A 16,317-nucleotide genomic window follows, 5' to 3' on the forward strand; every position below is an offset into this window, starting at 1 on the left:
AACCTTTGTGCGTTTGAAGGCTATTCACAGCAATATAGTATCTTAGGATTTGTTCCTACCCATTTCATGGGTAACAAAACCAGTGTAAGTTAAGCACCTGAGTTAAATAAGTAGATAAGGCATTTTTCTAACTAATTGCAAAACATGCTGAGGGGGAGAAAAAAACAAATGAATCAAATTACTTCTTTTGGCACTAGCACCACAAATTCCAGATCAATTGATTTTAACTTTGTTTTTGAAACTTCAAATTTACCCAATTTCTGGAGGATCACCTTTTTTTTTTTAATGTTATTTTTAAAAAGTTTTTTATAGGGCTGAAAATTCACAGTGTACCTGTCTTTTAAAAATAACAACACATTAACTGTAGGGAACTGAATTGTGATTTTTAAAATGTTTATATGAGAGATTCTTTATAATAATGACAAAAATGGAAAATACGTCCCATGCTGACATAAAAGTCATGCATTGACTCTGTCAAGGAGAATATAGGAGTTGGAGCAGGTCTTCAGGTTGTGATTAGGCAAACTAACATGTAGTTACTCTCTGCAATTCTGTGATCTAATTATGTAATATGAAGGAGGGGTTATGTTAATTAATGTGTATTTTTTTCCACAAAGAAAAAATATTTTTAAAGTATTTAAAAAGTTGAAAGGAGAAAAGGAGAAAGTTTAACAGTTTTTCCGGTGACTTCTCTCAACATAGATTATTTATTCATTCGTTCAACAAATATTTGAATGCCTAGAAGGTGCAAAGCCCTGGGATCTGATGACAAACTAGATTATCTCGCTTATTCAGACACTTACAATATATACATATACATATGGTGGAGTACTCATTAGTTTTTAAAAGATAGATTTTATTTTCTGGAGCAGTTTTAGGTTTACAGCCAAATTGAGCAGAAATTATAGACAGTTCTCATATGCACTCTGCCTCAACACATGCGCAGCACCCCCTACCCCCAACAACATCCTCACCAGAGTGGTGCCTTTGTTACAGTTGATGAACTTCCACTGACAATGTCATTACCCAAAGTCCACAGCTTATATTAGAATTCACTCTTGGTGTTGTAAATTCTATGGGTTTTGACAAATGTATAATACATGTACCCATCATTTTAGTATTAATGTTTCTTTATTTATGTTGAGGGAGAGTGCAAGTGGGAGAGGGGCAGAGGGAGAGGGAGAGAGAGAGAATCCCAAGCAGGATCTGCATTGCCGGTGCGGAGCCCTACATGGAGCTCAATCACACAAACAACGAGACCATGACCTGAGCCAAAATCCAGAGTCAGACGCTTAACCAACTGAGCCACTCAGGCACCCCAATAAAGTATTGTACAGATTAGTTTCATTGCCCTTAAAATCCTCTGTGATCACCTATTCTTGTCTCTCTCCCGTGACAACCACAACCACTGATCTTTTTACTGTCTCTAGGTTTGCCTTTCCTAGAATGCCATATAAGTGAAAAGATTGTCTTCTTTCACTTAGTAATATATACTTAATCTTCCTTCCTGTCTTTCATGAAGGCTTGATAGCACATTTCTTCTTGGTGCTGAATAATATTCCATTGTTTGGGCGTACCACATTGTATTCACTCATCTACTGAATGACATGGTTGCTTCCAAGTTTTGTTAGTTATGATTAAGTTGTTAGAAACATCTGTGTGCAGGTTTTTGTGTGTACATGTTTTCAACTCATTTGGATAAATATCAAGGATGCTATTGCTGGATCATATGGTTAGGAGTATGTTTAGTTCTGTAAGTAACTGCCAAACTGTCTTCCAAAGTGACTGTACCACTCATAATTTTAAAAGAATAAATAACAAAAATTTTCTACTTGGTTCTCATCAACCCCTTTGTAAAATAGAAAAATGGCCATATTTTTCACCATAAAAACAATAATGCTCATTATAGGAAATCAACAATATAAAAAGGCAGGTAAAAAAAATCAACACATTTCATTCTTCAAAGATAAATAATTGTCTGGTATTTCTTTCAGTGTTTTTTCTGTGCATAGCCTTTCAAGTGTCACATTTTAAACTTGATTTATCTAGAATCTCACCAAAGATGATGTTTCTTAGACACAACCCAAATTAGGTATCCTGATTGTTGAAAATGTAACTTTAAAAAATGTAACATGAACCTTTATATATAGGCATATAGGGCATTATGTAACTAAGAGTATTAACTTACCAAAGATAAATTGTTTTGTTTCTATTAAGTAATTTTATGTATGTACCTGTATTCTCCCAGCCTTCTGCCCTATCTTTTGGGGGATATGGGGCCAGAAGTAATACAATTTTATTTAAGTTTCAGTTTAGAGTCAGCTATAAATATTTTGGTTTGGGTTTGGCTCAAGCCAAAAATGTGTTGTAACTACTTGGTTTGAACCAGATATTTGGAATTATTTTCTTGTTAAGGTTTTATAAACTAAAGTTTCTAGGGCCATTAAATGATAGTTAATTTTGGATTTTGTTTGCCTCTGAAAACACTGCTCCTCAAAATTTATTAGTGTGAATTCTAATATATACAAATGCTACTAGATTATCTCTGGAGAGAAGCAGAAGCCCTGGCCTTCATGAAATTGGTTTTCTAAAAGAGAAGAGTGCCCATTAGATAACCAAAAAAAGTGTTAACTGCTAAAAGTGAGATCAGTGGACAGGGTCTTTGCTAGACTCCTATGCTGCTGTGCTACATGGAAGAAATGCACACTTTTATAGTATCTATAGAATGTTAGGATTATATATTCTAATGTTAGGGTTACATATTCATGAATATTCATTTTGGAATATGTGGTCCTAACAGACAGATACTATAGAATGGTTTGCACAAGACCAACCGAAACTAGGCTCAAGTACAATATTGCTGCTTCTGGCTCTGCACTCAAAGTGTGGGGCCTGCTTGGGATTCTCTCTCCCTCTCTCTCTGCCCCTCCCCCGCTTGCACACGCGCACACGTGCGCACATACACACACTCTCTCTCTGTAAATAAACTTAAAATTTTTTTCCATTTGTAGTTATTTTGCTAGTAGTGTACCATCCCACTATAACTTTAATTCATCAACCAATAACTCTGAACAATAGAAGTTTCCTTTGTAAGCACTGTTCTTTCTCACTGACTTTACCCCAGTGAAACACAAAGTATAGTAAATGCAGATTGGTTCTCAGTACAGACATTAATTTAAACTCTTCTCTGATTGTAATTTATCACTTAATTGTAGATTAAGGTAGTTCATTTACTCAATATCAGCTATAATAAATAGCAATGATAAAATAACCAACTTCTTTTCAAAATTGAATTCAATTCTGAAATCTCAAGGGAGGTCATGGATTATTTTAAAGGAAATCACTTGAAATAATAAACACTGTCTAAACATAAAACAATCAAGAAACAATATAAACTCATCTAGGCTAAAGAAACAAACAGGAACATTTAATACTAGATTAAAACATCTCCCTGGACAGATTTAAAATGAAGATAAATGCTAAATTGCCTACAATCCATAGTGCCACTGCTTAACATTTTAGAGCAGTGCTATCCACATGCGTAATTTAAAATTTTCTGGTAACTAGCTATATTTTAAAAGTAAAACAACAAAAACAGTGAAATTAATAATTTTTAATTTAACCCAATATATCAAAAAATAGCTTCACGATGTAATCAATAATTGTAACCAAAATTGGTTAATGAGGTGGTCTTCGACATCGGTGTATGGTTTAGACGCACAGCACGTCTCAATTTCTACCAACCACATTTTAAGCGCTCAATAGCCACATATGGCTACCGTATTGGACAGTAGTCTTAGGGGACTTCCATACTAACTGATTCCTTATATTTGTGAATGTGAGAATCTCTTTTACGTTACATTCTCTACGGTGCTTAGAGATACGTGAGGCATACGATTATTTTGCTCTCCGGTCGGTTGTGATCCAAGACAACACAGCATTAAAAGCATTGAGAAAGAAAGGCAATGGGACACCCGTGCGTCCAGGAGTATGGCCTGGAGGAGGGCCTAAGCCTCTCTGAGCGGTGCCCGGCGGAGAAGCTGCAGATACAGCGTTGGAAACTGGATTTCGAGACAACCCGAGCGGCTGCCTGGAACTCCGTGTCTTCTCTGGGGCGCCCCCGAACACTGCAGCCGGACAGAGGGCAAGCAGCCTCTGAGCCGGACACACGGTCACGCGCCGCCACCGCCGGGGGAGGCCGGCCCCGGGGCTGCAGAGCTGCCGCCCGGGGCGCCGCCGCCCGACGCCGAGGGGTAGGCGCGGGCGGAGACAGGAGCCCGGGGAGAGAAGGCGGGCTTGCGTCCAGCAGGAGCCTCGCAGGGGCGCGCTCTCGAAGGTGACGGTGACGCAGCGGGCGCGAGGGCGGCAAGGTGGGCGGGGAGCAGCGGCGCGCACCGCCCCTCGGAGAGGCGGGCGCCACGGTTCCGGAGGGCGGGGGCGAGGCGGGGCGCGCCGGGGAGTCGGATCGCTGGCCGCCGGTTTCGATTAGTGCACGGAGCTGCGGCGGCGGAGCAGGGTGCGGAGCTGCGCGGCCCGGGGTCCCGCGGCGAGGCGGCGGGGCGTTGGCATCTGGGGCGCAGGCGCTCAAGGACCGGCCGGCGGCCCTGAGGGTGTGGAGAGGCGAGCCGGAGCGCGGGAGCCACTGCCGCTCTGACCACGGATCCCGGCCACCGCAGCGCCCGCAGCCGCGAGCGCGCCCAGGGCAGCGCGCGAACGAGTGCGCGCGGGCGGGGCGCGCAGGCCCTGCCCGCCCCTTCCGTCCCCACCCCCCTCCGCCCCTTCCTCTCCCCACCTTCCTCTCCCCTCCAGCGCCCCCGCGCCGGGCGCCCACCCTGTCCTCCGGCGGGAGCGCGGTCCGCGGCGGCGGCCGGAGCGGGCCGGGCCGGGCCGGGGGATGGCGCTGCTGGACCTGGCCCTGGAGGGAATGGCCGTCTTCGGGTTCGTCCTCTTCTTGGTGCTGTGGCTGATGCATTTCATGGCCATCATCTACACGTGAGTGAGGGGCAGCAGGAGAAGCCCTTGGCGCGGGGGTCAGGGCCTCCGGGTGGGAGAGTGGGAGGCATTGCGCTTTGGAGAGGATTGGGCTCGGGTGGGAGTGGAGAAAGCTAATTCTCAGACTGTTATTCCATTCCCTCTCACCTTGGACCAGCTGGGGCGGGGGTCCTTGAGGGGGGAAAGTGGTGAGTGAGGGGGTTTGCTGGGCTGCGGGCGACTGCACGGCCTGGGGAAAGGAGACTATGATCTTTCTATGTGTCGGCGGAACGTTGCTTGCTTGGTTTCATTGTGTTGGGGCTTCGTTTGATTTTTCATCTGGGCCAAATATAGTGTGTTGTTGTGCTGTAGTTGTTTTTTCGACCTGGACGACATTTCTATTATGATGATGATCATTTTCACTCTTTTGGGAGCTGTACACAGCTACCCGGAGACCTCCCTGTGGATTTTTCTTCTTCCTGGATGCCTTTAGATAGGTGTGGAGCACCTGTCCACCTTGAAAAATATCCACCAAACTCTAGGCTGACGTTACAGCCTAGAGTCATGTCAGCTTGCGTATTTCATTGTAGTTTTCTTTCCTTTTTTCCAATTCCTTACATATAGTCTGATTTAAATTTGTCTCCCCCCTCCCGACCTTTTTCATTATTAATTTAACAACTACATCTTGAGTCCTTACTAGATGCCATTCAGTGGGGACACAGTGGTGAGCCGGACAACATTCCTGTCCTCATAGAGCTTACATTCTGGAAAGGAGAGGCAGATAATAATTCAAATAGGGTTATTTCACATAGTGATAAAGTCTGAATGATATAAAATAGGGTAGTGGGATGAATAATGATAGAATAATGAGTAATGAATAATGATAGAATAATAATAAACATTCACTTGTTTAAATGTCTTTAAAATGAAATCTGCCTTCCTAAAGAAAGGAAAGAATTACAGAGAGCACATTGCTGATACAGATTCACTGGCATGTTAGCCTGAAAAAAACATGATTATACATAGTAATCTTTATCACCAACTAGAAGAGGGCGTGTGTCAATAGAGGAGATGGGAAGACTTTTTTCTTTAATGTTTATTTATTTATTTTTGAGAGAGCACAAGCGGGGGAGGGGCAGAGGGAGAGAGAGAATCCCAATCAGGTTCTGGGCTGTCAGTGCAGAGCTGGATGCAGGGCTCTATCCCGAGAACTGTGAGATCATGACCTGAGCTGAAATCAAGAGTCAGATCCTTAACCTACTGAGCCACCCTGAGATGGGAGGACTTTTAAGAAATTTGTTACTCACCCCCCCCCACCCCCCCCCCACCCCCGCTTTTTACTCTAGAAAAAAATGTGCTTTTCCTTTTGGAAATTTTGCATTTTATCAGGATAGGGTGGCATTTCCTGGTACTGGAAAAAGGTGGTACATTGTAGAAAACATACTCCAAAGATACTTATTTGGAGGTGAAAAAAACATGCCACTTGGATACTGCTGATCTCAGTTTTTGTAGTTTGTAGCTGATGTCACTGAACACTTTCTGGGGTTCATTTTAAATATATATGAGTTCTTAAAAAGCAATGTTGTTACTATTTTCCAATCATAAAAATTTTTTAAATGCTAACTATGTAAGAAATTTAGACAATACAGAGAGGGATAAAGAAAAGTTACACACACCAGAACTTCACCTTGTCAGCCTTTTGTGGCTGTCCTTCCAATTGTGTGTGTGTGTGTGTGTGTGTGTGTGTGTGTGTGTGTGTGTAGAGAGAAAGAAAGAAGGAAGGGGGTGGGGATTGACATTATAATTATTGTTCTGTAGCCTGCTTTTAAAATTTATGTATTTAGTAAAATGCTTTCTGGGAGCTCCTTTTTTACAAGGCACTTTTCTAGGTGCTGGAAATAAGGTTGAAGAACAAGACATCCAGGCTTTGCCCAACCTGCTCACATGGGGTTTCCATGTAAAATGTCATGACCACTTTTTTCCTATTTTAATAAATATCATCTCTGCATCCTTTTAAATAGATTTATGGCATTTTCGTTTATGAGGTACTAATATGTATTCATTGATGGGCATTTAGGTTTCCGATTATCAACATTACAAACAACCCTGTGATGAATTCATATGTGTACATCTTTGAGAGGATTTCCTTAGTTTAGGTTCCTGAAAGGAATTATTGGGCCAGGAGCACATTTTAAACTTTGCTACATATTGCCCTATAGGAAGGTTGTATCTATTCGGAGTCCTGGTAACATTGTATTTTGGTCCTCATTTCCCCTTGCATTTTATCGTACTCCTCACTGTTTTCTGTTTTTTATTTTCATTCCTTTAATTACTAGTTCTATTGAACATTTTTCATATATTGATATGCTAGTTACATTTAGTTGTAAATTACATACTCATAATCCTTTGTGCTGCAGTCTATTGCTGTATTAATCTTTTTGATACAAAGATTGTTTTTCTGTGATAGGTTGCATTTTTTTCCCCCAGCTTTTTTTTTTTTTTTTTTTTGTCTTTCAACTTTGTACATACATTTAACGTGGAGAAAAGTATGTGCACCTGTGTTTTGGATTGTCAAGGCCTTTTTTTTCTTTTTTTAATGTTTCTGACTTGTGTAATTTTATAGCTATTCCTCCAATTATTATATAGTTAATATCTGTTTTCTTTTAGTAATTTGAATTCTTTCCTTTTTTTTTTTTTACATTTTATCATGTAATGTACTCATTATTTTACTTTGTGATATGATGAGATCTAGAGACTTAATTTTAGGTTCACCTAAATATTTAGCCACTTGTCCCAAAATCACTAATTGAATTATTATTTGATTATACCACAGTTTTGAAATACTGTCTTTATTATAGACTAAAATTCTTCTGTATTCTTGCATGTTTCAAGATTCCCAGTGCTGTTTCATTGATCTGTTCTTGTACTAGTATCCGCTATTTTTTAAAGATTTTTTTAATTTTTATTTTTAAGTAATCTCTACACCCAGTGTGGGGCTCGAAGTCACAGCCCCAAGATCGAGAGTGAAATGCTCCACTCACTGAGCCAGCCAGGCACCCCTGCACTGTTTTAATTAATGAGGTTTTATTACCTCATTACTGGTGAGCAAAGCCCCTTATTCTTTTGCAAACTTTATTGGATTTTATACATTTTTACTTAAAGATATACTTTAAGATTTTTTCCCAAACCCTAAGTAACCTTGTTTTTCAATTGGAATGATTAAAATATTATTTTTAATTGGAAGTATTAAATTTGCAGCTCAATTTGGAGAAAATTGACTTCTTTCAAGATAGGAGTATGATATATCCCCTTCCCTCTATAATATATATGATAAAATCACACTTTTTTAATTAAAACAAACATGAGAAGTGTAGCTTAATATTCCAAGTAACCCATGGTGTTAGACTTGAGACAACTCTACAATTGTTGTAAGTTATTTATTTTGTGCTTAATGATACACAGTAAAGTTTTCTTTAAATACTTTCAGTCAGTGCATTTAGCTTCATTAAAATACCATAGAGAGGCTTTGTATTTATTTTCTCATGCCCTACATAGTTACCTTTGTGACTTCCAGTAACAGGATCCTGAAAATAGAATGAAAAAAATGCAATTAGTTTATAACATTATAATGAATAGTTCATTCATTAAAGGAATCTTAAGAATACCTTTTTGAAATGAGTAACTCAACATAGAGCAAATAGTCAACAGCTTAATTTCTTTTTTTTAAACAGTTCTTTTTTTTTAAGTTTATTTATTAATTTTGAGAGAGAGAGAGAATCCCAAGCAGACTCCATGCTGTCAGAGCAGAGCCAGAAGTGGGGCTCAAATTCACAAACTGAGATCATCATCTGAGTCAAAATCCAGAATCTTAATCCAGATGCTTAACCGACTGAGCCACCCAGGCAACAGCTTAATTTCTGTATAAATTAAATCTTACCTCCCCCCTCCTTTTTTTTTTTTTTTTTTTGCTAAGTTCTTTCTTCTGGTGCCACCTTCAGAATTACTTACTGATTTGATTTGATCCCTTTCTTATTGTAATAAGGATACTTCCTGGTTTGAATTGTTTTCAAGCAGAGCACTAAGGTTTGTTCCTCTACCCCTTTTTCTACTGTACTTAGTAAAATTGCAAACTTAATATCAACATTTTGATAAGGAAAGCTAAAGAACACTGGCAACAATATTTTGGTTAAGATGTGCTAATATTCTGTATTTTATTGAATAATATGTTTTCTGAATGCATGTTCTGTGTCCTCTAGAGTCCTTTTTGAAACAAGGTAAAGTATACATATTAAAATAAGCAGATATTGAGACTCTTCTAAAATGTGTGTGCTCATTGGGGCGCCTGGGTGGCTCAGTCGGTTGTGCGTCCGACTTCAGCTCAGGTCATGATCCCACGGTTCGTGGGTTCGAGCCCTGCATTGAGCTCTGTGCTGACAGTTCAAAGCCTGGAACCTGCTTCTGATTCTGTGTCTCCCTCTCTCTCTGCCCCTCCCCTGCTCACACTCTGTCTCTCTCTGTCTCTCAAAAATAAATAAATGTAAAAAAAAAAAAATTTATAAAATTTGTGTGCTAGCAACTAATGGAAATGGATCCTATTTCAAAAACTTATATGGATCTGGTTGTCACATTAAAGAGATTAATCATGGACACCTAATTGTCAAAAACATTTAAGTCATACAGATACTATAGGAAAATGGCTGAGAAAAGCTATAAAACTTTTAAAAAACCAACTGTTTCTTTTTTTAAATCAAATACAATGTGCAATGGTATCTAGTTAATTTAGATTCAGTGTTCTATTGAATTGTGTCTTCTTAGAGACAGAGCCAAGTATTAAAAAAATGGAGCTCAGGCTGGCTCAGTCCGTAGAGCCTGTGATTCTTAATGTGAGGGCCATGAGTTCAAACCTCACATTGGGTGTAAGATTACTAAAAAAAGGGTAAATAAACAACAAAAAAAAATGGAGATCGGTGTGATTAATACAGTGAGCAATTCTTGCTCAGATTATTTGTTAAGATTTCACAGATGTCTTACAATTCTTATAAGCCTGCAATTTAACATAATTGAGATAATTTGTAAACTAGAGAGCCATTCTTTTTAATATTTCAAAATGATCTCTGTTCACTGGTATCTCTATCAGTATACTACTGCTTTGCTCTTTTCCAATTTTAATATTGAACTGATACTTAGTCATTTCCTGATATATTCTAGATGGCACACGTGTCCGGGATTACTGCCTATAATGCTCAAGATAAAATTCAGATTAGAGCACTGAAATTCAGGGCTCTTATTCCCAAGACTTTTTTTTTTTTCCCTAAGTGATCTTTATGAGTTTTTCCTTTTTTGAGATCTAATGTGGTTTGATAGCACAAACTGCTATGCACAAACTGATAGCACAAACTGCTGTGGTGAAATCCTTTAAAAAGTCTGGAAGCAGCCATTTTCTTCTCTTTTTAGCCTTTGGGAGCCATATTGCTGGATGATAAGGGTATCTGAGCGAGGCACCTTGCCTTTTTTCCTCTATCTCCCTTCTTTTTCTCTTCTCCCCCCCCCCCCCCCCCCCCCCGCACTCCCATTTTCCCTCTGCTTGGATTATCTTTTTTTTTTTTTTTTTTTTTTTTGTCCTCTGTATGTAATGTCCTAATGATTAGTGCTAGGCTTTATCATTTAATTGACTGGAGGTGCCAGGCTAGTGTAGAAATACTCCTTGTATCTGTAAATATTAACTGCCCTCTAGTAAGGCAGAGGTCTTTTCCCTGGAGGTTTCCTTCCAGTTCATTCTACTTTTTTCTAACCTATTTAGCACAACAACTTCTATACCTGCTGTGTAGTTTTTGAATGGAATTTAAATACTCATTGTATCAGGATGTCTGTGGTAAACCACCTGTCAGAAACGAATTGTTTTTAATGTAAATTTTAGCACTTTAAATGTTATTTTTAGATAGTGTGGCCTTTGCCTTAAATTCATTAATACGTTGGCGTTCTGAGCCTTAGTGGAATGTGAATTGAGAGCTTCTTGTTTGGGTTCAATTCTGAGATACACTTGGACTTTGGCCACATGTTGATCAGGTAGGGTCATTGCTGCCAGGACCACTTTGGGTGAATGAATGAGGCAGTAGAGCCCCTTTAACCTGAGCCTGGGAAGATACCAAATTGGACTATAGTGTGATAGCTTTAAAAAGCAAAATGACCATTGTAATTCAGTGTTAATATTCAGGGATGGTTCTGTTGATTCATCAACCCTCCCTCTTCCTACGTGATTAGTGCTGATTAGTGCCGTACCCCTTATCTCTATTCTAGATTATTGTAACTATCTCTATTCACTGGTATCGCTTCCAGCAGCCTTGCTCCCTTTTTACTTTACTTTTCTTACTGTTGCCTTATCCTACTGGAGCACTAATCTTAGATCATGTGCTTAAAATTTTACTGTGATTCCCTATTGCCTTCACGTTAAAATTCAGGCTCTTTAACAAGACATGCATAGTACTTTAGGAGCTGAGCCCTGTACTTGTTTCTTCAGCAACATTGAATTACTGACATTCCCCTGATTATGCAATGTGTTTTCTTTAGAATTCTCCTTCCTTATGTTCCTTTTTTTCCCCTCCTTTTTTGTTTAACTAACTTCTACTCATTCAAGTCTATTTAGACTTTAGCTTTTTACTGGGTTAGGCGCCCCCCTTCTGTCCTTCTTTAGTACCTAGATTTTACCCATCTAAATTGTAAATGTGTGTTCAGTTGTCTCTTTTCCCAATTAGATTGTAAGCTTTTGAAGGTAGGGATAGTGTCTTATCTACTGTTCCGTCTCCAGTGTGTACTAGGCACTCAATTATTGCTGGTTGAATGAATGATCTTTGAATTTTTTCCAGTAGTGATGGTGGATTTACATTCATTAGTTCAGTATCATTTGGCCATTGTGATCTGAGGTAGATGGTCAGATTTGGGGATGCTTTCAGTGGCCATGGACTCTGATGAAATTTATTGGACCAAACGGAATCTTTATTTCACTATTTCTAATTAATTGCACATTAAAATAGAAACAAGACTCCATTAATAACATGTTTACTTACAGATCTGAGTCTCCTCCCCAAGGTTTTCCTATGGAAATGCCTGTCTTGTCATAAATAATCTTTACCCTTAGATCTGACCTTCAGGGGATGCCGAACCCAGTGCTTTCCTGAGTTGGTTGACATGCAGATCATTAAGTGTCCCCCACTTTTCCTCCATCCACAGAATTTTATTTTACAAACAGAACAGTTTAATTTAAACATCACATTCTGCTTTAGGGAATTTTCTGGAAGACCATTGAGACAGTTTTGATTTGAAAACAGCTTGAGTGGATGCTATATTTGAGGGTCTCCTGTGTTTTTGAGCACTGTGTGCTGGGCTCATAGTCTGTTGGTGCCTGTCTTACTTAGTTGTTATTAGCAAAATACCATGCCCTGTCCATCTCCCATACACTAGGGCTAACTTGTCACCAAAGGATTAGTGAGTTGGGGTTTTTGGGGGGGAGGGAATGGTAAAATTAATAAAGATCTTATTTGTTTTCAATGGTAATGGAATTTTTTGTATTCTCTAGTATGTAATTAAAGTCTGCTGTCCAGTGGAAATAGTTTGTGTTTTCCCATAAATCTAACTCACTATTGGTTATTTTGTGTCCTCTGGGGAATCTTCTGTCTGCAGAGTTCAGGTTGCACCAGAAGGTGTGCTTTGTGTTGCTGAAGAAGCCCATTTTGATGCAGTGCAATTTTTTAAAAGATAAGTGCTATCTAGAAGTAACATTAGTCATGACACCTAGTGATCATAAACACACAGTAACAGCCTTCCAGGGCACAGGCAGAAGTAACAACAACAGAAGCCTTTAATCATTGGAAATTGCAGGCATGGACTATGTGAAGTAGGGGACCTGCTGATATAGCAGTCAGCCTAATTTTACACGAAATATTAACAGGCTTGGTGGCATGGGACAGAGGAGATGAATTCCGAGAGTCAGATAAATCGGTTCAACTGAGCCACCCAGCAGAACTATTAAAAAAAGCGCTGTTGGGGGCGCCTGGGTGGCTCAGTCGGTTCAGCGTCCGACGTCGGCTCAGGTCATGATCTCACACTCCGTGAGTTCGAGCCCCGCGTCGGGCTCTGTGCTGACAGCTCAGAGCCTGGAGCCCGCTTCGGATTCTGTGTCTCCCCATCTCTCTGCCCCTCCCCTGCTCATGCTCTGTCTCTGTCTCAAAAATAAATAAAAACATTAAAAAAAAAAAAAAAGCGCTGTTGGGGTGGGGGTGGGGGGCTGTTAAGCAAGGTGAACTTTGCCCTCACGGAATCCTTACTCCCTTCGAAGCCTTGTGTGAGATTCTTGCTTCACTTCTGGGAGGTGTAGTTCTCTGCATTAAGGTTGCTGCAGAGGCTGCTACCAGCCGACTGAAGGGGAAGAGCAGAGCCTGCCCTCTCTCCAGGGAGTGTCCCTTCATACCAGGCTTCCCTCCTGCTCAAAATGCAATTAGAATATGAAACTGTAGGGGCGCCTGGGTGGCTCGGTCAGTTAAGCATCCGACTTCGGCTCAGGTCATGATCTCACGGACCGTGAGTTCGAGCCCCGTGAGTTCGAGCCCCGTGTCGGACTCTGTGCTGACCGCTCAGAGCCTGGAGCCTGCTTCCGATTCTGTGTCTCCCTCTCTCTCCGACCCTCCCCCGTTCATGCTCTGTCTCTCCCTGTCTCAAAAATAAATAAACGTTAAAAAAAAAAGTAACAGGAGTTTATTTAAAAAAAAAAAAAAGAATATGAAACTGTAAAATAAGCCATTTAAAGTGGTACACACTTGGGGCGCCTGGGTGGCTCAACTCTTGATCTCGGCTCAGGTCATGATCTTGCAATTTGCAGTTTGTGAGATTGAGCCCCGCCTTGGGTTCTGTGCCGACAGTGCGGAGCCTGCTTGGAATTCTCCTTCTCCCCCTGCCCCAAATAAACAAACATATTTTTAAGTGGTACGCACTATTAAATAAAAAAATTTATGAGAAAGGGAAAGCAGGGAGGGGAATTAAAAGATTAGAAGGCTCGGGGCGCCTGGGTGGCTCAGTCAGTTAAGCAGCCGACTTCGGCTCAGGTCATGATCTCGTGGTCCGTGAGTTCGAGCCCCGCGTCGGGCTCTGTGCTGACAGCTCAGAGCCTGGAGCCTGCTTCAGATTCTGTGTCTCCCTCTCTCTGACCCTCCCCCGTTCATGCTTTGTCTCTGTCTCAAAAATAAATGTTAAAAAAAAAAATTAAAAAAAAAAAAAGATTAGAAGGATCAAACGATAAGCCAAAATGGCAAAAAAGAGTAACAGTTTTAGAGATGAGCTGTTAGGAAACAAAAATCATCCAAGATAAAATAAGGCCATCCCATCAGCTTAGAGGTTGAAAACCCTTCTGCAGAGCGGCAGTTAGGATTCATCGAGGTAAAGCTGCTATAAAGTCCAGAAACCCTGAATATTTCTTACAGTCACTTGGAGATCTTTGAAGTGTTCTGTGAATAGATGTCCTTCTAGCTCACAATGGAGGGCAGGACCTGAAGGCCTCTCTCTTTTGACTGTGATTCACCCCTCACGACTTTTTGGACTTGACTTACTCTGAGGAAGCAGCCCAGCCCGTGTACCCATACTCCTGTCCCCTGTGTTCTGTCCCCTGTCCCGCTGCTGGCAGGTACAGCCCTGCAGCAGCTGGCCATGAGCACCTCCTCCTCCCTGCCCTTGAGAGTGACGTGCCTTAATTACATGAATGCGACTTTTGTGACAGAGGGTGACTCCAGCTCCTGACTGAACATTTAATTTAGAAATAATTCCTCGGGAAAATGACACATTGAAGTTTTCCCGTGCTTTCTGTCTCCCCAAAATGGCTCAGTCATGTTCCAGGATGATTTTATTCTTTAAACATGAAACCAGTCAAAACCATTGACCGGACATAGAGGAGGTCCATTCCTTTTTGTAACCCAGTGTGTTCCTGAAAATGTAATAAAATCAAATTTCTGAAACTCAGATGGACATATATATTAGGAGGGGTGGTTCTGTTTCCATAAAGAACTAAGATTATTATTAAAATCCCAAATTATGGCTCTGCTGGAGCCCGATGCCTGGGACACGCTGCCACTGATTGAGGGCTTTCCAGGTGTTCAGGGCTGTGTGAAGGGGCCTCCCTCTGGCCTGGACTGGAGTGCTTAGAAGGCTGCCTTGCAGTGTTTGCTCTGGGGACTGCGCTGGGCGTGGTGATTTAATAGTCTACAGAACAGTCTCTTCTGGACTCCCTCAAAATGTCTCCATTCTAGGAGGCAGTGTGCTTGGATTACATAGTCACTGGGGGTTACTTTGCTCATGGCGTCTGGCCTTCCCTGCTCCACTCTGAGTGTGGCCAGCTCTCCCTCTAGCAGAGAGAGCCAAGTGAAGGGTTCTGTGGCAGCAGAATCCCACATTTTGAGTCAGGCTCTGAGGGTAGAGGAATTCAGAGAAGCCAGGACTGATGCAGCGCCTCTGACCCACTGAGAACCCATCTAATGGTTTAAAGGAAGAGATCAGGCCACTTCAGGGGATAATTGGTGTTAATGTTCCTTTCTTGCATTGCCTTTACACTTTTGGATGATCTCCGTAGAACTTCAGATTGGTTCCTAAATATTGGGTGTAATTTTAACTTGGGATATAATTTTAGCCTAAGAACTGCATATCATTTAAACTTTGTATTAAATGTGTTTTATGCCATGTTTTGACTGTCTCTTTTAACCGTGATTTGGGAATTTTGATGATCCCTTTTTCCCCCTTTAATCTTTCTTAATACACCAGAGTTGTTTTATGTTTTAAAAAAGCGCCTTATAGGGGTGCCTGGCTGGCACTCTCAGTCGGTGGAGTGTGCGACTCTTTGATCTTGGGGTTGTGAGTTCGAGCCCCACATTGGGTGTAGAGACTAGTTAAAAATAAAAGCCTTTAAAAAAAAAAATTTAAACCCAACGTAATAGCTTAATATTTAAGTACCTATGAAAGAATCTTTAAATATGTGAATTTCCAGTTCTTCCATTCTGGTGTATAAGCCTCATCAATGTTTGTCATCTCTAAATCTCCTACTAGAACTATGGTAATTCAGAGAAGTTACATTTGGTGGAAAATGTCCTTAAAATTAGCAGCTTTAAAAAATGATCAATATTAGCTATCATTGAATGTTTACTTGTGGCTTAATTGCCTCTGTTTCTTACAACTACTTTGAGGTACGTACTAATTAATTATACACACTTTAAAAAAATTTGAGATAAAGAAGTGATTTACCCAAGGATTACTCAGCTAATTATCTGTGAAGCTGGTATAGAAATCCAGGAGAACCTCCTCCACCCCAGGCTC

At 40.7% G+C, this 16,317-nt stretch overlaps 1 protein-coding gene across 1 annotated transcript in view; it reads left to right on the forward strand.

The window, feature by feature from the left end:
• Positions 1 to 4,509: 4,509 nt before the first annotated feature.
• UGCG (UDP-glucose ceramide glucosyltransferase) overlaps positions 4,510 to 16,317 on the forward strand; it is a 38,748-nt gene continuing 26,940 nt past the window's right edge. The window contains exon 1 of the mRNA XM_019454200.2: positions 4,510 to 4,992. Within this exon, the coding sequence (XP_019309745.2) occupies positions 4,895 to 4,992 (98 nt within the window). The 5' untranslated portion in view covers positions 4,510 to 4,894. The remainder of the gene's footprint in view (positions 4,993 to 16,317) is intronic.

The sequence above is a fragment of the Panthera pardus genome, unplaced genomic scaffold, assembly GCF_024362965.1.
Source record: "Panthera pardus isolate Hobbes unplaced genomic scaffold, ASM2436296v1 HiC_scaffold_20, whole genome shotgun sequence".
Taxonomy (NCBI): domain Eukaryota; kingdom Metazoa; phylum Chordata; class Mammalia; order Carnivora; family Felidae; genus Panthera; species Panthera pardus.